Source organism: Varroa jacobsoni, unplaced genomic scaffold (assembly GCF_002532875.2).
Source record: "Varroa jacobsoni isolate VJ856 unplaced genomic scaffold, vjacob_1.0 scaffold_359, whole genome shotgun sequence".
Taxonomy (NCBI): domain Eukaryota; kingdom Metazoa; phylum Arthropoda; class Arachnida; order Mesostigmata; family Varroidae; genus Varroa; species Varroa jacobsoni.
The window spans coordinates 26,105-52,837 of record NW_019213261.1 but is presented as its reverse complement, the minus strand read 5'-3'; the positions used below and the strand labels follow the sequence as shown (position 1 = coordinate 52,837).

The following is a 26,733-nucleotide window of genomic DNA, read 5'->3' as shown; positions in this document are numbered from 1 at the left end:
ACTTCATTGACTCTTTTTCTCTTCTATGCTCGCTTTCCTCGTCGCCATGTTATGGGCTTTGCCACCCTTCCTGCTGTTGACATCTGGGATGTTACTACGCAGGGGTTGGCAATATTTAGCTAGACGAAGTTATGACAACGCTTGAACATTGAGGCTTGTGGACTGCCGATGCCATTTATACTTAGTTTATTTAAGAAATAGATACAATAGTATTGCTCCTAGATGTAGGGTTAGGCGAATATTTATTATTCTGTAAACCGGTGAATGTGTATTTTGCGATACGAAGCCAGTTTTGATCTATTGTTTGTTCGGCTCATAATTACTGTCTGCGTCATGTCACTCTTTGCAGAATAGACAAATAGCTCATCGATATCAAAATGAGTTGAACTTCGTCCGTTGAACCGATTTCATCGCAATAGCGTGTCGCAATGGGAAGTAAAAAGGCACCAAACAGCGTTTGCCAACAGTCTATGGGATATGACTCATGGCCCAGAGCTGAGGCTTCGAGAAAAATAAATGATTTGAGATCTATTATTGTCAAGTGTGAGTATTTCGGCATTGATAAAAGACTACGACAAATTACTCAACCTGTATATGTTTTGTCCATTTAATTATTACGTATTTATATAATCGTTCTCTGAGCTGATCAATTCATTTGCACACAACAACTTTCTTCGTATTTAGATATAAGCAATTACTTACACATATGCGTATATTTGTCTATCATAGCACATCTGAATATTGGCGGGCAGACTACAATTGTATTTATTAGTCACCACGCATAAAGATGAATAGTAAGCATTACACTGTTCTTATTACGCCCCACATCGCTACCTCTGACTTTGTTTACTAGTATAGTAAAAGTTATTACTATGCCGCACAAACACCGTCTAACACAAGCCGCTTGTCTATTCAATTATACGCAGATTCTGTTAGCTGCAATGTAGTCGTTAACATTACCGCCATGTACTTTATTTACGTGTAAAATACAATTCAGCTATTTGAACATAGCATAGTTTGCTGTTAGGACTCTTAAATTACATTTAATTTTTGCTATAGGCAATACTTCGCAACAATTATCGAGGGTCCTCGTCCATGAAATTGGTTACACGGTAAAATGATCGCAATAAAAAATTTGTATGTCGAAATTCAATTGTTTTACTTTTGCCTTAGGTGCGTAATAGCTACTCGTGCATTTCGACTGCTGTCTTTATCAACCTAAACTGTTAGAAGTAATGCTAACCTATGTAAGCGCTCAAATCAATGCTTTTAGTGTCCTACTTAACGTTCGAGTGAACTGTAAAAAATCATGGCAGATTCTTTCGTGCTCTTTTAAAGACTTCAAATTAAGTTACTTACCACAGTAAAGTGTTGCATATATCGTAGACAAAACACGCTATTATCCATTTATAAACAAAAAAATAGTAAGGTACGAAAAAATAGCCAACGACAGTAATCACACAACGAATACGTATTGTTGACGACCACAATCGCGAATCTTTATTGCGCTGACGTAAACATATATTAACGCTAGATTTGATTTTTGTTGGTGTCCTTATTAATGTTAACCAGATGTCTTTGCTCTATGTTTATTTTCTGTCGCTGTTCTTCTCTTTTATGGATTATCGCCATCTATACCGCACCAGCGGCAACTCCATTTCACAGGGGACTTATCCATATTTCTGTCACGTATATTTTTCGGACATTCTCGCTGTTGTTTACTTCCCATTTTCTTCAGCCAGATTTTTTTCTTAGGTCTGCTGTCCATATTAGACATTTATGTCTACGACAAGTCGCTGGCTCTTTCTGTATATATCCTGTTACGTTTGATAATTTTCCTGAATAACAGCCAATATCTCTGTGATGTTTTTATTATAATTCGATCTCTCATGATCCTTTTTCTTTCGCTTTCTATACTTGCCCAAAATCACAGTCCTTCGTCCGTCTCTTTTTCAGTATCATCTTAGTACCGCCCTCAACAACTATCCGAGGCACTAAATCTCACTGTCTGCCCTACCACACAAAGCAAAAACTTGTTCGTATATATATGTATATATACTTGTGTTCTTCGCGAATCTTTTGCAGATTTTTAAAAACAAGTTCCTCATCCCTGTTTAATAATATTACAGCAAAATCTACCAAAAAGCATTCACTATTTTGACATGTGCAAACGAAACAAAATCATTGAATGTATAAATACTGCACCAATGTACATACCTAGTCCTAGATATACTGAAAATTATCAGATGAATAAAAACTGTTCTTATAGGAAACAACGTGTGCATCATATGGATCAGCACACTCCAATTTAAATAAATCCCGAACTTTGTGACTTCAATCACTACAGCCCCAATTGGCAACATTTTCCGAACTGTCATTAGATTGACAACACATGACACTGGCGTCAATAAAAAATATCGATATGCGAAAACAATGCTTTTTCATGTGCTTCGACGGTTGTACACTTTTCCAGCAAACCGGCACCCTGGTAGCTGTATGACAATGGCGGCCTCCAGATACATGAGTGATCTTCCCAGCCGTACTATTTTTATTTCGGGTTTATTTGAAATACCACAAAGGCTACATTCGTCTACTACACAAATTCGAACCTTAACCTAAAATGTATACACAGCGAGTAGAAGACAAAGAGCGAGAGGGAAAGAGAAAAAGAAAGAAGGGAAAAACCGGGTTGAATTTCAAGAATTAAGAAAAAAGCAAAAACACGCATTTCTATGTCTGCCCGTTCTCTCGCTTAACGTGACCATTTGATGTATCAGTCTGCAAATCTAGCTATTTCTACCTTCTTTTAAAATCGAATTCAGACGAAGTAGGCCATATTCACAATATTAAACAGCATAGTAGGCATTGGACATAAATCATTTTTGTTTGCCTTTGTGGTAAGAGACTCATACCTCACAAAACACAAGTGTACCTCAGCACTTTCATATTATTTTCCATTACTATTTCCGTATCAATAGTCAGTTTGTGGCAATGCGTGACCGCCGTCTCCAATGGTTCAATATCAAGATACAATCCACCGTAATCTCATTGCTTTCTGTCTTCATATTAGGCTCATTTTTATATATTATTTTTTGCTCTGCAGTATAGTATTAACTGTAATTGACAGACTTACATAACCATCACGGTATCTTGGCAACAGCAGAATGCCCGATTTTTTTTTTCTGCCCCAGTTGTGGGGTTAGTTCTACTGCGGATGTTGCCTCCACTATATCTTCTGTTAGTTATTCGCCATGATTCAAATCTGGTTCTGTTGTAACAAACTGTAACGCCTGTCAGTGTGTGTGCTCGTATGTGTACGGGTGCTTCTATGCACCTCCGCAAGTCTAATCTATTTGTATATCAGACGGCAATAATCCTCATTAACATTAACCTTTAATCATACGTAATAGGTAATAAGGTATGCAGTAAGCGTACTGTACCATCATGATCGTGTGTTTCTCTTTGCTAGTTTATTTTTCTCGGTATCATCTTAAATCACCAATGTATTGAGGTTCATTGAAAGCAAATCGCCTTATACTTTTACTAACTTCAGTCGTTTTTAAGAACAGCAGCAAGGAGATTAGACAGGTGGAGGTTGCGGATCTGCCTGGGTTATCTTCATTTCGATAATGTCGCATTCTACAACTTACTCTATAATTGGCCTGTAATGTTACTCAATGTCTTTTGCACACAATGACGTGGCGAACCCTGCGCCCAACGTCTAAAGGAAAGAATATAGGATGGGTGTGTATATAATATATAAATATATATATGTGTGTAATCGATACATGGCTCTGGACACTTCCCTGTCCAGCAGGATCGAATGATACCGTCCCCTCGTACAGCCTGTGGCCTTAGCTACGCAGACCTCCCGCACTGGCCCACCACATAGTATAGTGTTATTCCTACCAGCCGTGTCACGTTCTAACGTCACGGCGGCAACACTGTTTTTCTGTTCCTCTCGGGTTTTTTACATCTCTTTCCACTGCCGTAATAGTGTTTGTTTACGGAAGAAGAAACCATATACCAGCGAGATGCTTTTGCATTGACGAAAAGATGTCTCCTTATACTCCAGGTTGCGTCAAGTCCACTGCTTTTTCAAAAGTAGCAGGCAGTTTTTTGTGCGCCTTATTTCATTACGCGCGGCCCACGCCCGCTTCTAGAAAGGTCTGCAAGAACCTTATCAATGTTCCACTAACAGTTAACAGCGGATGGTGACCGTTGCAATTTGCTTATTTGTTTACTTCCGATGGACCATGGTTTTCGTTTACTATCAACCTCTTATATGTCCTTTCGGTATCTTTGTCTCTTTTTCCGAATATTAGTTGAAAGGATTCCCTGTTTGTTCGCGGTTTTACTGAATTGCTTTGACATTTTTCGCATTTAGTTTTATTTTTTCATTAGTATTAGCCAAGGAAATAGATACTTCAACAGATTTCTGACGATGTGAAGCAGTTGTGTATCTGATGGCGCCGATGTTTTTGCTAACAGCGATTATCCTGCATAGTCAATTGGTCTTGACAGTTGATTACTGACAACCATATCCCGAAGTCGTAGTTGGAGTGAGATGGGCAAATCCCGTTGATTCAGACTAGCTTCGATGACCTTCGAGAGACAAAGAGTCACTAGTGTTGGCCGGAAGTCGAGCACGTACAAATCGTTATGGTCTACCAGCTTCTCTTGCATTGGATTGGTATCATCATACTGTAATATCAAGAGACATCAAAGTGCGTATGAAGTTTAAATACAGCGAGCGCGATTAATTTAACAACTAAGACAGTGCTGTATCAAATTTTTTTTTTAAGTAGTATCCATTAACTTAGCCACAGATATAGAATAATTAGAAATACTGAACTAAACGAAAAAGGTTATCATACATCCAGTAGAGACTACCTAAAAAGCACGCACCTCGTCGTTAGGCATCTTTCCAATAACGCCTTCAGATGGCTTGCTTGGAGAGGTTCCACCAAACACAAACAGCCGATCTTCAACAATAACCGATGCATGACGTCGTCGGGCACATGGCGGTCCTGTTCGGCCTACGTTAATCGGAATTTCCCGCCACCGCTCGGAAACTGCATCCAAAAATCCATCCACCATTCAACGAATTAGATAGATAAAAGGAGTATATGTAATACGACTAAGTGTTGACAGTAGCTCGGCCTCTAATTGCTCTTTTTGGTTCGCATTTTTAAATATTTCGACTAATATGGTGAGTCCTGATGTACCGAGTTTGTAAGGATGAAAGTGAGTTGCACCTACAAAAAGTCAGGCATTAAATTGACTCTTCCACGTACCAATATTGACATTCCTTGTGGACGTCTTTAAGTGACTGTCGTAAGCTTTAATCATTGCTTAGAAACCTTGGCCATATACAAGCTATTTTCAAAAAACGGTTGTATAAAATAAATAATTCTCTGACAGTAATCGTAAATAAAACCGCAACACTTGCGAGAGTAGCACATTTAAATTCGCTATAAATCTCACTTAAATATTCCAAACACGAGAAACCAATTAACTTCATTTTTCAATTTTCAAATGACAGTAAGACAAAGATCCTAAAATCCCGAAGATCCAAAAGACAAAATATTAAAAGCAGAAAAAAACGTAACAACTTGAAAAAAGTGAACTATTATAGCCTGTGTAAGTAATTACGTAGGGAATAGATTACCTTATCTTGAAAAAAATATACGCAGTATATCCGCACAAAAACCCCGCATAATGAAAAAAATGCCTTCGGATCAATTTCCGATTACTACTATCTAGTATTTCATATGAGTCATCCAGGTTGGCCTACGGAAGTCTTCCAGATGATTCAGAAGCCATTACATTTAATGAGTAACATAATTCGTTGATGTACCAAATCCCTGAGTTTGTCCGGTAAGACATTGAACAACAACTGACCCTTGCTTAGATTCCGGAAATGCAACTTTCGTCATCACTCTAATTCATTTGTTTTTTTTAGAAAATGGCTTTCTGTTAGCACCTTGAATAACGTATGAACATAGACCCAGTAAGTTAAACAGACCGTCATAGTGTATCCCAATTTAACGGAATGTTCCGCACAAAAAAGCTTACCGGGGTCATAGCAGTGCATGGTACCGTAGTGCTTCTTCTTTACGCTATCGTAGCCTCCAAAGATGTACATTTCGCCACGATAAACAAAGGACGAGTGACTTCGGCGTCCGGTTGGCACGTCGCCTAAAGCCCGTGCAAAGTGCCACCGAGATGTTTCTGTGTCAAGGTACGTTAGCCTGTTACAGTATGTGTCCCTGGAAGAGTGGTACGGGTTGTCCATGTCGCCTCGGCCGCCAAATATATACATTCGGTTGTAAATGGCGCACGCCGAGTGAAAATCACGATGCGAGGGTGGCACGCCTTGTGTGCAAACATACTCCCATTTAAATGTCCATAAATCCAGAGCATACACATCGTTCGAAAAGCGGTCCGCCTGTTCTTCGAAACCTCCAAATACATACATTCGGTTACCGATCACGCAAGCCGAATGCCCGTCGCGTGCACCAGGGATACAGCCAGTAGCCCTAATGAGCGTCCATTTCAGGTCGGCTATTATGAGCAACAAAAGAATGTTATTCAAATGTTTGTCATATGCACGGCTTATTTGAAAAGGATTCCAAGGTAATATTGTTGTGGAATATATAACTGATTGCGTAAAGATATAAAATGAAAAAACGTTGTATGAGGTATCTTGTACGTCTCGTAAAGCATACGGACAAACTTTTTTTTTTTTTTTTTGTAGTATAGACTTTAGGGGTTCACATGAAAATGGCAAAGAGGCGTACACAGATACTACATTTTTTAAGGACCTTTTTTTTTTTTTTAATTAAAAGGGAATAGTAAATAGTGCTTTGAAAACATCGCTTAGTATAATCTTGTCGAATTTGATCGCATATAAAGCACGATGAATCTACTCTAACATCTGAAAATAGCAATAGATTACAGCTTATGGTTGATTATTATACACAAACTCACTTGTGCTAAATTTATAGAGTTTATTACAGGCTCCTTGGTCATTCCGGCCTCCGAACAGGTATATGTCGTTCTCATACGCTACCACAGTATGGCCATACCTGCCACATCAGTCCAAAGTACGTAAAAAAACGCTTCAAATGACCATCATATATTGACTGTTTCTATATGTTCTAAGTATACGCTAGTACAAAGCTGCATATATAATAGACTCGATTTACAAAACATTCTTCTGGGGGGAGGGGGGGGGACGCTATTCTATTACCTAGCTTATATCCTTCATCAGCTACAACCGTTAGTAAGTACTTCAGTCATCAGTGGCTAATTTTTTATTCAAGTCGAATCTCGGAACCAAAAAATTAGTGCATAGCTCTCAGTCACTCCACACCAGAAACTGTAGGGGATTTAAATTGCGAATCAACGGTAACGGATGCAGAGAATTAAGCATAATCAAAATGTGAAGCAGCAAGTTTGTTTCTAAGCCGAAATCCCTTTCACTCAAACCTGGATCTCGTGGTTGCCATGCTTACCCTATTCTATCAAGCTGCTTTACAGTTTACATTTTCATAAAGTTGAGTTCCGATTGACAATTTGAGGTATTTTAAGGTTTAGCAGTTTGTTCTACTAATGCTCGCACCAAGCTTGCTGCTAACATACGAATCGCAGAACTAAATCCAGATTTAACCCTACGAGTGACTGACATTAATTACGATATATCACAAAAGAGTTCTAAGAGCGCAAAAATATAAGCTTCAATGTTCTTGTCCAGAAGATTGGGGGGAAAACAGGACGAAGACTAAAACAGGTAATAAGCTGCCGTGCTCAACCAATCTACTGACCTCTGGAAGGGAACATCTTTTTTGAGTATGTAACCGTTAGGGCGTAGAACTTCCCAAGAATGATTCGGTGACTCGACTAAGGTCCATCGGAAGGTGCACGTATCAAGCACCGAGACGTCGATTGGCCTCAATGATGTGTAGTCTTCACCGGTGCAAAAGCCTCCAAAGGAGTATATTGATTCTCCCACCTAAAGATATCATTTGAACGCGTTCGGATCAATATAAGGTGTCAAAGCAACAACCCATTAGCTATAACTAAATAAAAACGCACAATTCTCTTATTGGTATTACAAACTACAAATACATTCATTTTTAGAATTCTTTGTTCTTCTAGTAACGCCTGGTATAACAGTAACTTGACATTTTTATGCACTATCTACTTTAACAAAAAATTAAATACCAATAAGCTGTATCCATCCAATAATATCGGTGTTATACTTCCTTTCGAAGTATGATGTGTCAGTGCAGTATTAATGTACTACCGGCATTAAAGATCTTAGCATACACTTACAAGTAATGGCTCACTTATTGGGTATTCTCAATACATTATTAAACCTATATGTTCAAGGTCAAGATGAACACTTCCTCGATCTATTTTCTATTCCTCTAAATGGTCATGAGCGTCCCCTAAAGGGACCAAGACACATTTTTATGAGTGCGTTTTATTAATAAAAACAACCTACTATAATTCAGCAGATCGATAATACGCTTATTATCTTAACTTCGATTAATATTGACGCAATAAAAATAAACTGTCAAAAAAGTGGTTTTTAGACGTATGGCTTCACATAAGTTAATTGTAGTTCCTACCTTGACAGCGGCGTGATTGACACGTCTCGGACCTCCCTCGACCTTTACTATCCATTTATGGCCGCTCGGCTCCAGCTTGAATACGAAATGAATAAGGGGACAAAACTTGATTATGATGCAATATGCGATTCTGTTAGCAATCTAATTCTGGGCTGTATAGAACACAATCGAACTTATTTTCGATACAGAAGACTCACTCTTGCAATATGGAATAAAAAGTAAATGGGCTCAGTGACTTCTAATTTTGCATGGAAGTTACAACAATTGAACGGAAATACGGCATGCTGGAAATCGCTATTAATATCGAGGAAACAGAGCTATTTTTATCTATATACCCCAGAATAGCTCGCCATTGTGTGCAATTGTACATAAAATAACACTATACACATTAACAACAGTAAATACCGCAAACGTTTCAAGCATTTCTCTTATTGGTATTACAAACTCAGATTGGTGAGAAATTCATTCCTATGCCTTTACCTGTGAAACTAGTGTAAGAAAATCAGTGCGAAATAAATTCTCTATTGGAAAAAGTGATGTTATTTATCTTGACAGATCCAGAGGTGACGCAAATTTTTGGACATGTGATTTTTTTGATCATGAAGTACAACTATCTTTTACTACTATAACGATATGACTCTTCCAATATCTATTATAAATATATCTGTTATAAATATCATATTTCACGTGTTTTCTTATGTTAAACAACGCAATAATAGGCGTCTTTTGTAGTCGATTTTCTGCTAGTCCAACTACCGCTGTAGAAATGTACCGTTACCGTTTACTTTCCGCTATTGCCAAAATAGCTAATCTTATGCATAGTCGTATTGAAAAAACTATTAAAGATACTGACACATGCGATGGCCAAGACATAAGATTGCATGCCACTAGCGACGAGACAAGTGGCTTTCAGAACATGCTGTACTCTTTACCTACCAACACGACGCAGCCGGCGCAAAGTCCCCGTTTGCAGACCATTTGCAAACGGACCTCCAAGGCCATCTTCGTGACCGACCTCTTAACCAATGCCGCTTGTTGCCTACTGACTGCTAGTATTTCGATCGATACAACAAAAGTAAGCAACGTCACAGGCACGGTTTATTACCCTCGCCCTCCCCCTTCCCATGCAGAACAATCGAAATTAGATCGTAGCGACGAACTCTTTCGATTAGAAGACATTAAAAACGTGGTTGCTTAAACATATGGTAGGAAAAAAACTTTCTATAAGTCGCATGCTCGTAGACACTACCCTGTCACATACATTCGTTTGCACTATCATATTGTGCTCGTATAATAATGTACATAGAATTTACTCAACGAGTTCTCGCAGATAATTAAGAGGATGCTCGGATGTCAATTGAAGGTGCGACACGTGTGCGTAATAGCTTGTTTGCTAACGCTTTTAGAAGTCTAAGATCTATTACTAAGAACTAAGACATTACTTAGTCAGGTGTTTAGCTGTATTACCTTGTCAATAGGCACAGATACTACACATATTGGAACGCTGCTACACCCTACTTTAAATTCTTTACTACCAAAGAACTCATGGTCAGATTAAACAAAGATGAAAACAACGATAACTTCAACGGGGAAACGGTAACAGCTCAGTCGTTTCGCAGGTGGATATAGAATGTCTCGCCGACAAGTCGATGTCGGCGATTGCGATGCCATTACGGTAAAGCTGCTGGTCTTGAAGCTGGCTTCTATTCGATATTGAAGTTGTATTCCAATTATTACAAGCCCCTAATATTTTAGCTTGTCTTCTAATACAAAATGTCTGTAGAGAATATCCACGAGAGATTGCCGCTTTTTCTGTAATTTTCGGTCAGCAAGAAAAAATGAAATCATAAAAAAATCGCGAACGTCATTGTAATTCTGTGTAATAATTATATGCGGTGATATATTATATGCCATTATATCATACAAATAAAATTTTCACGAAAGTTAAAATCATGTGACGACCTTTGCCTTGTAAAACTGCGACAATAAGTTCTGTTTTGACAGATGTTTCTGAGACAGTTACTTATTATTCGTTTACTTCATTAATGGCCAGTTCATGAGGCACCAGACATGATCACCTGCATTGCGTCCACATGATAATTACTGGGTTCGGTTAAACCGACCACACAGTTTTCAGCAAATTACCGCTTTTGCAAAATCTAGATTAATATTTACGAAATTCGATAGCGGATAACTTGCATTTATACTATGCCGTGTTATTTGGCGGCTTATATATTTTCAGGCTCTGAGATAACAAAAATGGTATCAGTAAAACTTTCCGCAAATTCATATAATCGTTTTTTAACCATATTTTTGTCATTCGAAACTAAGCATGGACTGAATCTTAACATGCACCGTGGCTCATACATTGAAAACGAGTGGTTAGAATCTGCATTTTTCCGATAGGCTTAAGTGCTAAAGCCTCTAAATTGAATAGATGAATGGATGACCTAGATGACACGCACACTTCTGTGCTGAACTATTTGTTTAGAAGCAGGCCGAGGTGGTTTTCGCCTGGAACATTGCCAAACAGATCTGGTGCTAATGATTTGCATTTGCCACACCAGTTGAGACAAGACTGAAGTGCTTACCAAAAGCATAAATCCGCGAAAAGAACATACATATTTAGAAACTACAGAACACGCTTTTATTGGCAAACACCTGATTTAATTCGATTGATATGAGGCGGCAAAGATTCCCACTGGGGAAGGCTGCCAGTCGTGCACACTTTAACGAATGAACAAATCATTTTCTCCAACTGCTAGATCAACTGGTTAAATGGAAGCTCAGTTTATACGGGAATTGTCTGTTATTATTCCCGTTGAAGCCTCACACCGTCTTCACATAACCTGGCATAGGAGACCTTCCTCCACATCCACCCCTTAGCTTGTTGATTCTACGTTCAGCTTTTGCTCTATCATTTTGTCGCAAATTCCGCCATTAGTCCGAACTAACACCAACATTCTCAATTCGAACTGTTCGGACCACCGCTGACGCCACATTCATCTTCTATTCCTGTTGCGACGGTTATTCACGGCACCAGCAAGACTAATAGCATCAAGAGCAGCGCAACGTCAAACCTACAGGTCATCCGCCGGCGTCGTAAGTAATCGCTAATATGGGACAAAATCCGTACCTACAGCAGCTTAGTGACAGCCATAATTACAGAATCATTAACACACAGAAGCTAACTCGCATCGCTCACCAAATAACGATTCTATAGCTACGACTCTGAACTCTCTCTGACACTCTACTATATCGGGTGCTACGACAGACTGCGACAGAGTAAATGAAAGGAGCATAACGAGATACCGTTCAACGGTATGTGGACGTCGATGAGTGCGCAAATGGGAGATGGCAAAGGCAAACGCCTGAAGTGAAATACACTTACATGTAAGCAGTCCCAAGTGTTGACCGGTGTCATTTCAAAGATCGGAAGTGGATCGACGTAGACTAGACTGGACTGGGCCGCTCTCGTGGTGGTAAGCGAACATGGGATAGGAACAGCGAGTTGATTGATGGTGATAAGCGAACATGGGATAGGAACAGCGAGTTGATTGATTGTGGATTTTGTATATAACACGTTGTTCGTGTCGAAACTGGACCACTTACGAAAGGGTTCTTTTGTCGATAGGCGATATTTACTACAGAGATTGAGCCTACTCTTGCTGTTGTGTATTCAGTTTAGGGGACGAGTACATTTAGTGCAGCGAAATTAGCCAATGAACTCTCGCAAAAAGTACCGGAATCAGTCATGCATCTACATATTTTCATATTGAAAAAAAAACTTTTTTAGAACTGAACCTTAGATTGTTTAAGAGGTCAAAAATAATCTATGCGATAATCGCTCATCTCCATAGAACTAGAGTTCCCTCTTTGTTTGCTACACTTGTTCTCATCATGGAGATTCGACATCAACACAAATTCCCTGCCAATCCACCAACCCTGTCCCCTTTTGCCAAAAAAGTGATGCTCTGATGCCGCCAAAAAAGAAATAACAAAAGGGCCGAATACCATCACCAAGCAGTCTCACTGCCGTAAACGGCAATTCTTTGACGACACTCTACAAGGAACGCAGTTAGATACAAGGCCGGACACAAATGATGAGTTTGCGAGAAACAGACAACTGAATGGCATCGTTTTTATGAAGAGGACACACGAGTGTTGACTGTTTTATCGTTGTGATTCTCCGGTTCAGGCTGATAATAGGTTTTATTAGCAACTGAGTACAAGCGAGTGATATTTGAAACTCGAAGCGAGAACTAGTCGAGTCTTTGAGATTCGAGACTCGGGTCGGGTTATTTTGACAGGAAGGTATCATTATGGAGTTCTTACTATATTCCTACAACGGCTACGGGTGCTTTGCTTGGTGATCCTGCCATTAAGCGTTGCCTTAAATCGGCTAACCCCAAACAAAACACCGCTTATGGTTACGCCGGGCTTCGAACTACAGACGCCCGCGTGTTTCTAAATTTACATACAAAGCATGCACGTTACCACTGCATCGCCACGGGAACAAGCAATTATTATTTGAAATAAAATATATTTAAAATATTAAAAAATAATAAAAAACAAAATAAAAAATAAAGAATAAAAAGATTAAAAAATGATAAAAAATTGTACATGCTGTTGCTAATGCAGCATACTAATTATAAGCAGCCATTACAAAGTTTTGTTGTGATCTACCTCTACTCTAATCCTAACTCTTCTCATGAATATTAACGTCTATTATTAGAAAATTAGGTTTAAGTAAAATACGCGCTAGGATAAACAAAGTCTATTGTTTAAACTTTTAGACTAACTGCTACGATTGAAACAATATTTTTAAAATACATAAATATACTGCTGAGCCTTATACAAGTCTCGTATGCATTGCACAAAAACTTCGCGCCCTTTGAATGTTTCCTGGCCAGCGAAGAGTAAAGATCATTTTATAATTGCCGTTTTGGCCAGATGATATTTTTTTACAGGTGAAAGAAACTGCTTTGATGTTTACGCAGTATATAGTTTTGTAGAAAACTGAACGTAAATAATGCATAGAACGGTTCGTCTGCCCGGCCCATGTTACAATTTTCTGATTTGTAAATAACATACGCAATTGACAGCTTTTGCCGGCACTCGTAGAATTTTCAATGAAATCGTGAATCATACTGTCAACCATCATATTGTTAGAGGACTATGCTGCTTTTCACACGAACTTGAATTAGATTAACGCAAGATACTACACAGTCACTATTCTAGGAACATTGATGTAGGATATCGTTACCTACATCAATGTTCACGAGTTATGCTCAACCACTAAGTAACAACTAAGTAATTATTTTTCTAACGAATTCGTTTATGCAAAATGAACAAATTTTTCGATTGACTAACTTTCTATACCGTCACATATGATTAAGCCTGAACTGCAACGACAGCCTCTTACTTGGGTCATACGCCAGGCCCTTGCGATTCGAATAAAGCACTCCATGTTACATCACCTTTCAACTTGCACAAAACGGTGATACCATAAGGCATTCTGCAAAGCCCGCTTTAGGATAATATTCTAAAGCAGGCGACAGACATTTTTCATACCTACCGCCCTCAATATGCCATCCGAAAATTCCGGTAGTTTCGGCAGCGTTTTTTCTCGGCTCTTTAGTCTGTTTGCTATACCAATTTCAAACCAAATAATAGACCATTAAATGTTCGTCAAATGATAAACCCAGGCATAATACAAAGCAACCATTCGAGCACAGTGAAAAGCAAGGCGCGACTCCTAAGAAAGGCAGCTATAAATAATCGTAAATCATCGTCTTTATATCAATAATTCAGCCGCATACAACGAATGACAAGCACCAGACCTTATTGTCAGTAGGATAACCTTGAGGTCTAAACAACTCGTACTTCGCAGAAGCTCACCGTGGAAGGTATGTATGAAAAATACGTCTACTTCACTTTGTTATCAGCGAAATCAGCTGCAACTATGTTAAGCAGAAAGATATAGCAGAAAAAAATGGATCAAGTTGCCTTAAAGCTGGCTCCCTCTTTTTTGGATTTCGGCTCTCTACTGACTATTTACGTATGTTCTTGTTGCTTGTTATTGTACTCCTATCTTCGTCGTCTGCAACAAACACATTCTTGCTATTTGACTGGTTAACTATTATAACTAGTAGCGTTGAAATGAAACTAGTAGCTGTGCGTCACGGGTTCCATGTTAGTCAAAAAAGGGTAAACATCGTGCAGCTGTACCACACTCGTTCTGACCAACTTGCCCTTCTTCAATGTAGTCAATTAGCAGACACTAATTTCATTTCTCATAAGACCGGCTATAACAGTCGATAACAGCTGGTGAAAATGGCGTTGACCTTACTCGTGTTACCGTGAGTATACATGAATAACATCACGAATCGCCATGCGTCACGTTAAAGTAGCGGTAATCGGCCGCCTTTGCAGTCCTACTCATAGTTACCTTACGCACTCGGAACTATCATGCCCATGCTGTGGTTCGTGGCCATCGCCACTGAGTCCGAAACATTTCCTCCGCGTCAATCAATATCAACAGCGGTAACACGAACGTCCTCACAACTGGAAGCCTTCCTCACGTAAACTCGGCCTAGTTTGCGTACCGCACAATCTGTCACAGCCCCTGTGAATGTTAGTCCCTTTTCGGACCTCAATGACGGCGATTGCAACGGCTACAACTGACTGCAGTGACGGGTTGGGCCCGTTAGCTTAACAATGCTATTGACAGTGAGGTGAGTGACGCTGTTTTAGGTAGGCGAATAGTCGCAATACGGGGAGGTAGCGGTTGTAGTAAGCAGCACAGATCTCATGCAAACGACTCCGTGGCCAACACCCGCTAACATCATGAAGGTCCTACTCACTGCGTAGTATACTGACTCACGTGAGTGCATTAAGTGCGCACTATCCGTTTTAAAGACACAGCAGCGTGCAATACGCGTTTGCAATTAAAACTGTATAGCAGATGATCTTTCGCAAAATGACACAGATAGTCGCCATTTTTTACTGTTGTTTGTGCTGCTACTGTTACTGTTTATGTCCCCATTGTACATGTATAACGACGCAGTTGATGTACACGATTTGTTGCTAGCACACATACCAATGAACAGAGGATACGTACAAAGCAACATGTCACGCTGCCTTAAAAAACATGATAGCCAACACAAACTACGTTACCAGTCGGTCTAATGCAATGCGGTAAAATATTGCAGATGCTCTCTTCATGATATAAGAGAATCGGGTTATACCTATTTATCTACCTATGCAGTACTTTAGTCTCGTCAGAGATGGCAATAGTATACTGGAAATAATTGTGCACCCAATAGTTAGCAATGGCAAAACAAACTTACCGGTCCGAGGCTACCGAGTAGACTCGTCCATAATGTGTAGAATAATACCTAAAGCTAGTTAGTACTTTCGTACTTACGCCCTAATAGCCCTTGCTACAATAACACTACGCGCGGTAGATAAGACGTTGTGGAGAGGTAAAAGCGTTTATTCTCTTGCCACTAGTAGACGGATTGTTGAACTGCCTCATTCGACAGTCCGTCCCAAGGAGGCAGTAACGTTAGTGCCACAAAGGCATGCCTTCGGAGCGTGGCTATAAGCGTTTATTGGCCGGCATATTGTAACGTCACTTAGCAAAACGCTTGCGTTCGTCAATGACAAAAGGCGCCGGTTTCAATCACGAGTCAACTGATCACACATTTTTACTTACCTTGCTAGTTATCAGAGGTAATCTCCGAAACCGTGCCCGGTCCATGTCGCTTCCGTTTAGGTGGAAAAATCCAGAAAACTTTATAACAATGACAACGACGACGACGACGACGACGACGACGACAACAACAACAACGACAACAACAACAACAACAGGTGAATCTGCGCGAGTGTGGCGCGCTGGTTCACATCACACAATCGCTTGGGTAGCACTTGAACGACTTTATTTGACCTGCACTAGCGAAAGTGACAGTACGTCAATACTATTCTTCAATTTGCGTTTTTAGGATTAGTTATCACTCGGAACTGCTTTGTCCCGCTCTAGTCTTTATGCTGTTGCTGTTATCCTAGCGAATACTGTTGCTGCTGGTCCTGCAGCCATGACGACCAATGGCCAAGGCATAATAACACACGTCAGGCCACCAAAACACGACACAGTTTCAATAGTCAAATAACAAGACCTGCTTAGCCGAGTGCGCGTTCCGTAAAACTGGTAGTGCACGACGCGGCACTCTGTCAGTCCACAGTCCTCCACAGTGCCAATGGCGACAACACGCTTTCAGTTAGATGTGTCCTGTACACCCTGCTTTTTCTTCGTCTCTCATTCGATCTTCACATGAACTCCTGTCTTCTGAGACCCGCACTGCGATCACCTATGATCGTGCGCAAGCTTCGAAATGGCTTCGTTCCGCTTCCCTCGACGCTAGCTCAGTCAGCGTTCCGCTGGACAATAACAAAACAGAAGATTAGCAGCTGTGTTAGCAAAGCTAAATTATAGAGAAACACAGAGTCACAGGCGAAGAGAATACCAGAAGGCGTCTCTTGATAGCACTGCTCCGGATGAAGGAACAGTACCGGTAGGCAAGCTCTCACAAACAGCGCAGGTTTGTTGCAGCTGTCCCACCTACGACAGTCGTCGCTGTTGCTGTCAGGCTCGTCCGCTTTCTGTTGCGCACACAGGCAGAGGAAGCCAGTGAACGTCAGGACTAGCGTCGCACAAAAGCAATAAACCTACAGAACGAGAACGACGCTTGGATGGACGGCAAAGCCCACGCGCTTACTCTACTCCTCAGCCAACCGGCCCAGCATGGACAGACGTGGACGCCACCAATCGTCGCGTAGGTTTGTGGAGTGGAGTACAGAAACGGTCTGTCCGCCTACTTGCTTGTCTATGATCGCTGATGTCTTTTGTTGATCGCTAGAAGATTGCCTTTGCTATAGGAAAGAGAGAGTGCTACTGCGGCGTGCGCAGACACCAAAAGCGGCAGAAAAGGCAACAGGCGCAGGGCAACGACGGTGGCGGCGCCAACAGTGATACCCAGCAGAGAACAAAACAATAACATTTACTTGGTCGTTGTCTTCATCGAAACCTCAGACGGCAACTTTGACCCAATGTAACGGTTGGCAGCCTTCGGCGCAGCCGCCAATTAAAGGCAAGGGCGTACTTACAATACACACACTATGCACACCTAGCCGACGACGCCATTTGCTACCCTAGCTTTAGCGTTTCGCCGATCATACTCTCTGACTTCAGAGCAGCAACGTTTCATTTAAGGGAGCGTAGGACGACAATGGAAGCATTCGCTGGTCTCTGCTCCCGGGCGGCTTACAGCCGCTCTATAATCGCGGGGTAACAAGTTCATGAAAATAATATTAAAAACGCAAAGTCGTTTTGTAGCTGGAGTGGAGCATTAGACATTTGCGAATGGTATAAGCAATATGATTGAATAACGTCTTTTATTTAACTTTAAGTGAACAGGTGATTGCCTAACATATTTAATCGTTTTCAAAATCGTGCCTTCGCTCAAAATGTCTTCAGTTGGTTATTTCAAATTCCCTAAAATCTTTTGTTTTTATCGAAGTCTTCAATTTTTCCATTCTCAAAATTAGCATACGTTTTCGTTTGAATTAAACGTCTTTGCTTAAAGCTTGTCATCTTCTGTATGTATCTTCGTTATCATTCTCAAAAAAAGCATAACCATAGATCACAAAGGATACGAATTCAACTCTTAATTGATTCAGTCAACTGATATTTTGAATATAGAGGTCTACGAGCTATATTACATCACTTTAGACGACTTTATTGGATGCCATAGGCATTTCGAGATTGATACCAGTGCACTCAGTAAACTCGTTCATTTAGAATTCTGGGTTGTTACTGACGCTAGACGGGAAACTCCTTAAGGAACTTTGGTCACTTTCGATCTATCTCTATACACTCTCAATGAGAGACCGAACACTTTGTCAGCCTACTAATGCTATGTATTTGCCGTGTTAAGCCAAAAGCCAACGGATGTGAGCGAAAATTGGCGCTATATGCCAGATTGCGAGAGGATGTCGTTCCTTTTCAAAATTATGCTGTGAAATATCGCCATTTTATATACTTTTAGAGCGCTTACATATCTAATTCGAAAAATGTGTATGGCATGCTGCGAAGTCGTCGAACATTCTTTATTGTGGATTTTCACAAATGACCCTAATTAAAACCTCGTTAAGAAACATGTCTTAAATTGCTGGTAGCTTCTGGCACTTACTTTTGTAAGTCAATTTATTCTACAGCAAAAAATGAACTTTTATTCTTACTTGTTCATGTTTATCCTAGCATAATTACAGCTGTTGCCCCCCCCCCCCCCCACTTCGATACAATTCCTCAGTCTTCTATCGCTATAAATATACACTAAAATTAACTTACCTTGCTTTTTTTAATATCCAATAAATAAAAATTGAATATTTTTGACCTATTTTCTGACAACCGTTTTACTTGAAGAGTCAACCTAAGTTGCTTATGCCTCATCTCAGCACCTTTATATTTGCTAAAGCACGCTGAAGTCTACTCTGGAGATTTTTTGCCGTGACAACACTATAGAACAAAGTATTTTTCATATTTTTCGCTTGAATAACTGATCATGTCAACATACCCACTCAAACTTTTTATTGTCGTATTTTGTATAAATTAATAACTTCCTTTACATTGGCTTTGAATGCATCTGAGGCTCGAACCAGGTTGTTTTCATGCTTATCACTGCCAAATGTTTACCAACATAACGGACCACAATTGCAGTGTCTTCTTTTCTGCCGATTTAGCGGATTTAAGAATGGCGCAATATTTAAATTACTTTTTCCTTCCACCAGACTACGACACTAAATGTCTGCCTGCCAGCATACTAGCTCTCATGATTCACGTGGATCGCTAATCCGCAACTTATGTTTTGGCTCTATCTACATATAAATTCAAGGCAGAAGGCAAAGACTTATACGATGCTCACTGTCTTAATATTTTGCGACAGTTCTCGTCCAATCTATCTATTTTGAATAGAAATTAGACGTGTTGTACGATGGTGATATCCAGTGACGGCGTACCACGACTAGAGTTATTTTCTGGCCCTGTTTTTGTCTCTTGCTTTCCGCCGGCATATAAGACCCAGTGGGTGTGCAGGTGTGTGCATATATCTATGGCTGCGTCGCTTTTTCGCTTTGGATAGTAACTGAACCAGTGTGAGCTAACTATGCGCGTGTCGTAGCTTGCCATTGTGTTGCTTTCCCAACTCGAAGAGCTGTAGTAAGCAGCGACTCGTTGCCAAAGGATCATCCACGGTCGTCGGGTTCTGGTAGTAGTTGGAAGAAAGAAAAACTAGCCATGCTTACGTTTAAGCGGGTGAACGATGCTAGTTGGAGCTTCGAGCGCCGTTGGACGATTGTTAGAGCGGAGCAAATCGCAGCATGGTGGAATGGGTACAGTAGCACTCGATGGTGATATCAGCTGGTCCCCAGGGCCTTCGTCATCATCATTGCCGACTTTCCATAAATTGACCGACGTTCATCCATGCTGACACTGACAACAACTCGGATTCATATCGTTAGCAAATCGGCTGTTGGTTTTAACTAGATGAAGGAGATTAACGCTTTTACTCACCTTTTCTACCACCACAAAACGCTGTGACAGCATTGATAGTAAATGCATGAGCTCAGACTTTTACCGACAATTACACTCAGCCTTGCTGGTTCATATGACTCGTGACAGCGCCCTTTGTAACGGCAGCACTGCCAGCTTAACTCGAGTTCCGAATAAACTGCAATAGCAGCAGTCAACTGTTTACACGTTTATCGCATTGACGAAGCATTGGTGAATGAAGAAGATTTACCGATTGGTATTGACTGTGACAATAATGGTATTAGTTCTCCAGTGACATATTTACGTGTATGATTCATACTAAGCACGTGTATTAGCGAAAAGTTATTTTTAAATCTGCTATTTTTTATAGCTTCATCGAAACCCCCATGCAAGTAACATCTTCTAAAAATACTACTCGACTACAATACAGTGTTGCGATTTACTTATTTTTTAGTCGTAGATGTTTTTGAGTTTTTCCGACAAAGCTGGCCACTGTGTGCGTGATCAATTAGTGAGTACACGTGTGAATTGTCGAGCCATTTGCCTTATTGTTCCTGTGATCTAACGCACACAAGCAGACTACCTCGTCGCTACGTAGGATAATCAGCAATGTTGTTAGGTACAGAAGTAATATCATTGCCCTTACTGTACCGAAGCATTTGGCATTTAACCTATGAATCGAGCTAAACGTACTATACTTTAGTGTGAATGTGTAATGATAAGGCGCACATCGATTGAATCCAGAAAAATGTAATGATAAGGTGCACATGGATTGAATCCAGAAATTTAGTCCTGAAGCAAAGCGTACTTGTCGAAGGCGTCAAACTGTTCAAGGATATTGGCGTCCGCTACGTTACCTCAAAATCTCCTCGCTCGATCCTGCAAACGACTCCTGTGCCTTTCCCTTTCTATGGGCCCCTCCATGAAACCGCTACAGCCGTCATTCTCTAGTGACAGCGGTGCCTCCTCGACAGAAACGGTGCTAGTGTATTGCGTCGAGCAACCGCCATTCCCGTGTGGTTATTGTGGCCAATGTCGCCATTGCTATCCCAGTCATCAGTCTCTATTTCAGTTCCCAGCGGCAGTATCAGCCGTAAGCCGTCGATCCTTAACAGCAGTAACAGCTCAAAGGTTTGCATTGAGAGAAGCGATTTCCATCTCTCTAGCAGTCGGAACACCATTTGGTACACTAAGCGCCATACGAATGATGCAACCTCTACTAATACGACTCGCAGACGTACGCCAGCCCATAACCGCATTAACCACAGGTACAAAAACTTCTTCATAGCCCACTATCATTGTCAAAACAGGCTATCAGATGATTGCCATTCGTCACCTCAAGTAACAGAGCTACAACCCAGTGACTGTCGCCGATTAAATAGGGGGCTAAATAACAGCCGGAGACAGTAACGGCGAAAAGGGGGGAGCGAGTCAAGTCACCGAAAAAGTGAGAGCCCCTAGTAGTAATCTAAGCCGGAGCAACTTATAGAGGAAAAAGTGGTTGTATCTAGAATGCGGCGCAATAGCAGCTGGCTCATCAACAGTTATTATCATACATTCGATGGGAGTATATTGACCTCTTCATACAGTAGAAAGTATACGTAGAAAGCGCGGATAGTCGTCACCTTATCGCGCAGAAATTCGGATACGTACCCAGGAAGCACAAGCAAGACGCAGCAGAGAGGTGGCTGCAACCGAGCTCAAAATAGCACCATTGGATGAACTAATCAACCGCTGTCTTTTCTACTGTAGGTAAGCTGCGGCGTGCGCGAAACGTCTGACAGTAACTCTGCGGACTTTTCGGAACGTTCGTGGTGTTTCAAAGATCACTTTTTTGTCCTTATACCATGCAACGAAAGGTTCACCTAAGTTTCTACCACTGGTGAAATTCAGATGCACTAGCCAGCCTTTGTCGTGGGGCAACATGGAAAATGTGGTTGGCATTAAAAAAATATCACTCCGCCGTAAACTATGATTTTGGTAGACAAAGTTACCGCAGGCGGATACAAACGAGTGAAAAAGATGGCACACTCGAAAAAATGTATGAAGCTTTTTAGCGCTACATTATACGGGGGAATGTCATTTTTGATCATGGTGGTGAATAAATTAGTGCTTACGTCGTATAACTTTCCCAGCCCAATGGTTCTTGGACTTGGCCAGATGACTGCGGCGATTTTCGTGCTCGGCGCGCTTAAGTAAGTTGATTGCTTGTCTTTTTAAATATTATTTTTGATGGGTTATACAAAGGACATATTTTCCAGAACTAGTAGTTCCACCAATATCTTTCTTTAGCTTATTTCCGTTATAAACCATTATTACATATATGGGGATAAATTGGTGTTATATACAAAGGTGACTTTCACGGGCTCCCACTTTCGAAAAAATAATTCGAAAATTAAAAAATTGGTGAAGCAGAGCCATTAAATTGTTTCTTCATTTATTTTCAATTAAGAAAAACTATAGTAGCAGGTTAGTAATAACCATTCATTTCTACGACTTTTACCGATAAACTCTGTTCTGTAACTAAATAATTTATTGAGCGACAGCAGTTATCATCATGGTACAAGCAACTTCTTGCTATTCATGGCCGGATTTTTGTCGTGGGCGGTAGGCTTTATACTGTACGAGGCGTTTATAACACCCTCGTCCTTTCTGGTGGCAGGGCCAAATCATAGTTTTCTTTTTGCCATTTAGAGCTTGTCAGGTCCATAGGTGGTATTTAATCATGTTGTAACTGTAGTCTCGTATTCACGTTGCCCCAAAAAAGCCTGAAAAACGATGTAGTCAACCATAAATATAGCGCGGAAAGAGCAACGTAAGACACTTTACAACTAGCTAATGAATAATTAGGGTCTGCAAATGACATACCTCAGACCAGAAGTATGGTAACAAAACTTCTCATCCCAGGCGACAGCTAGTGTGTGCCAGTATCATTTCGTGATCGTCGCAGAGTACCGTTGCTTTACTTTGAATAAGTAGCTTTATGGCCCTGATAATATCATTTTAAGAACCGCGTCCAGTTCTGCCACTAAGCATTGTTTTACAGGACGACGCAACAGTATGACCTAGAGACGCGTCAAATGCGCATTTGCCGTCTTACAAAAAAAAGTCTTACATTTATATATTTCTTCTTTCTTCTCTTTACATCTTATATTTCTTGATTTTAATAGGTCAATGCATGCGCTCGTCGCCATTTGTTGCCAGTGTAGTAAACTATGCGCTCTACTACAGTGTGCTTGTGAAACATGATCAAACTATCATTGGAATCACTGATACCTTGTCCTGCAAACAATAAAATACTACGAGGTTCAGGCTAAATACAAGGTCTGTTTTTGTTTTTCGATGCCGATAGCGATTTACAGTTTTCGTGAACGACAACGTGTGATGCGTCTTGCGGAATTGCAGTTCTGCCCAACCTTGTGACGCATACAGCAACAAATTTAGAAAGACCTTCCACGGCTACAAAAAACGGGCTAAACTCGACCAATTTTTTTAAAGTTTTTTTTTAGAACTTCTCTCTTTAGAAGTTCTCCGCAACCTTTCAACAATCCTTTGTTTCTGCTGACTCGTTTTGTTTGAAAGGTCTACCAGCATCCGATAAAACCGATACCGTTATCGCTGCAGCTAGTGGTTAGAATTATCCATTGTTTTTGTCTATCGATCTGATTTTTTGTACTGACATAGCTTTACTTGACTTATCCGAGTTCTCTATCCAACAGATCTTTATAACAGCAAAACAATTTTACCCGTATTCTAGTAAGCACTACCTGTTGTGGACATCGTCTCAGCAATTTATTGAACTTGGCGAAAAGAAGTATTTCGTATGATATCGTAAAGACCTGTGTGGTATGGATAAAAAACAAAAAGGCGAATAAATTCATGCAAATTTGCAGCCGTTTTATTTGAGCCGAAGAGTTTTACAATTGACACCTGTCATATCGGAGTCAGTGAACAACTGGAGATATCCTAGAACATCTAGTTGCTGAAGAGACTCTCAGTCTTGGAACGTTTTTCTTATCATGCTGTAGCATCAATGCTGACCTTTGATGAATAGCAGTTTATCTATGATTAATCTCTTTGAGTTGGAGATGTTTCCGCGTGGGCTTGAATGTAGATTCTGTATTGACTTCTGTGTTTCTGCGCGCAATCAGCTATCAGAAACATCAACACTTAACCGATCGCTTATCATAGACCCACCTAGCCGCTAAACCATCATTGTGACAGCATCAACAGATACGAACTCTTAAAATGCAGCCACCGCATAGTAACTCTACGGTCGTTAGCGGAACCAGCAACTCTTTTTTTTAGAATGTAATCCGGCGAGATGATCAGAAAAATAGCAGACTGGAGCAGGGGGACACGGGCAAATGGAAACTGTATAAATGAACAGGGATGAACGATTTACCTTATCTATGTGCACATAGTTTATATAGTAAACAGGTGAATGGTGCTCAAGTTTCGTATAGCGTATGTCACCATTTCTCAATTGATTATATGGAGATCGGTGTAGCATTTAACGGAACAAGCGCAGCGTACGTACTTGTGTCGTTAAAATATCATTGGAATGAAGTAATTAGAAGAGCTGGAATGTGGTGACAATCTTATAATATGTTTGTGAAGCTGACGGCTTCAATCTAGATAGTTAAAATCTTCTATTATATAGTATTTTTGTGGAGCTCAATAATATGCCGTATTCTGCCGGTTGATAGCGCTACGCTTACATATGAAGTCATAAAGGAAATCCAAACTGCGTTTTTGTTGAGGTAATTATCAGTAATTAATTTTTCAGCGATTTTGCAAGGTTCATTAAATTGGATTACTAGGGACTACAATACGTCGAAAGCAAAAATTACGTTAGTGAAAGTTGCTGTATCTCAAAGCTTCGGTTTTTAAGTGAAACAACGCTATGTGTATCAAATTACTAACAGGTAGTTCTTTTTTTATCTGCTCGTGATTTTGCAGAACAACTCAAATCGTGGACTTCCCAGCACCGTCATTCAAAATCATGCTGAAAGTATTTCCCCTGCCGCTGTTCTACGTCGGAAACCTCGTGTCAGGGTTCATCGGAACGAAACGACTCAGCTTACCAATGTTCACAGTATTGCGGAGATTTTCCATTGTGATGACTATGATTGGTGAATTCTATGTTCTGAATATGGTCGCCCCATTAAGGATTGTCGCTAGCGTTTTTGCCATGGTGGGAGGCGCGCTAATCGCCGCAGTAGACGACCTTGGTTTCGATTTTGAAGGCTATACGTCAGTGCTCATCAATGATTTCTTCACGGCTGCAAACGGCGTGTACACTCGGAAAAAGCTCGATGCGAAGGATCTAGGCAAATATGGCCTCCTCTTCTATAATGCGATGTTTATGCTCCCGCCATTATTATTAACATCGATTATAACTGGCGATCTCCAACGCGCCATAAACTTTGTCGGGTGGACTAATCCGATTTTTGTGATGTACTTCTTTTTTTCGTGCGTCATGGGCTTTGCCTTGATGTACAGTACGTTGTTGTGTACGGCCTATAATTCAGCCCTGACCACAACGATTGTCGGCTGCCTAAAAAATATTATGACGACGTATATAGGCATGTGCATTGGCGGTGATTACATTTTCAGCGTGAGCAATTTTATCGGACTCAACATCTCCATGATTGGCAGTCTTTTCTATTCGTACTTAACTTTCATCGTACAAAGACCAAACAACGGCGCAACAAATGTGAAAAAAACGAAAAAAACACCAGAGACAGAAATCTTAATTGAGCCACAGGAACTCAAGGTAGTTAAATCGTGACGTTGGCTTTCCTAGACTTCTTTTGTAAATACAACGTTTTGTTTTTTTGCACAACACTGAAACCTCTCAGTACCTGTACCTTAGATAAAGGTCTGATGGCTATGGTGCGGGTGGATATAATTTCAAATACACAACAAAAAGCATGTATAATAGAAATCAATAAAAACAGTTTTTGACACTTAAGGAGGGGTCAAACACGACATCTCACAGTTGTAAGGTTGGTGCTTTACTTAGCTCGCCACTGCAGCTGTCCCACGAACTTGTGTTTCAATTTTTATTTGTATGACCAGATTTACTGATATTGACTGTTAATATATCGGTGAAACAATGTTAATAGTAAACACAAAAAGGGAGAACTGTTTATAAGTAGATAACAGTATAATAGGACAACATTACTCTACTGCCTTTCTATTGCCTTCGTTGCATATATGTACAACATTTCTTCATCTATACATACGGGTAGCCGGGAAGACGATATGAAGGTATCTCGAATAAGAGAGAACGCCATAAAGCTATTAAACAAGTGCCAAGTAAGAAATACTTCTTTATACGAAACAGCCCGATGGACACGTAGCAGTTCGCACTTATGCAGTATCTGTGACTAGGCATGTTAGTACCTATATATATTTATAGAGAGAACATCTACTGTGAATATATATTCTAAATAAACGAAAATCTCGTTTTCTACA

At 40.4% G+C, this 26,733-nt stretch overlaps 2 protein-coding genes across 6 annotated transcripts; one reads left to right on the top strand and one right to left on the bottom strand.

The window, feature by feature from the left end:
• Positions 1 to 1,468: 1,468 nt before the first annotated feature.
• Positions 1,469 to 19,380, bottom strand: LOC111259727 (kelch domain-containing protein 3). Of its 4 annotated transcripts, XM_022831929.2 has the most exons (8): positions 19,277 to 19,380; positions 16,360 to 17,081; positions 8,640 to 8,714; positions 7,830 to 8,017; positions 6,994 to 7,091; positions 6,079 to 6,567; positions 4,909 to 5,075; positions 1,469 to 4,704 (listed from the first exon to the last, which is right to left on the bottom strand). In XM_022831929.2, the coding sequence occupies exons 2-8, from the start codon at positions 16,402 to 16,404 to the stop codon at positions 4,495 to 4,497; spliced, it is 1,272 nt and encodes a 423-aa protein (XP_022687664.1). In that variant the 5' UTR covers positions 16,405 to 17,081; positions 19,277 to 19,380; the 3' UTR covers positions 1,469 to 4,494. The 4 variants fall into 4 exon arrangements, with proteins under 4 accessions (XP_022687664.1, XP_022687663.1, XP_086824120.1 ...); XM_022831928.2 differs by lacking the exon at positions 19,277 to 19,380 and having other exon boundaries at positions 16,360 to 17,865; XM_086967994.1 differs by lacking the exons at positions 16,360 to 17,081; positions 19,277 to 19,380 and adding an exon at positions 12,031 to 12,078.
• LOC111259728 (solute carrier family 35 member D2-like protein) lies at positions 15,108 to 26,733 on the top strand. Of its 2 annotated transcripts, none has more exons than XM_022831931.2 (2): positions 15,108 to 15,376; positions 25,213 to 26,733. In XM_022831931.2, the coding sequence occupies exons 1-2, from the start codon at positions 15,360 to 15,362 to the stop codon at positions 26,042 to 26,044; spliced, it is 849 nt and encodes a 282-aa protein (XP_022687666.1). In that variant the 5' UTR covers positions 15,108 to 15,359; the 3' UTR covers positions 26,045 to 26,733. The 2 variants fall into 2 exon arrangements, with proteins under 2 accessions (XP_022687666.1, XP_022687665.1); XM_022831930.2 differs by lacking the exon at positions 15,108 to 15,376 and adding an exon at positions 20,899 to 22,445.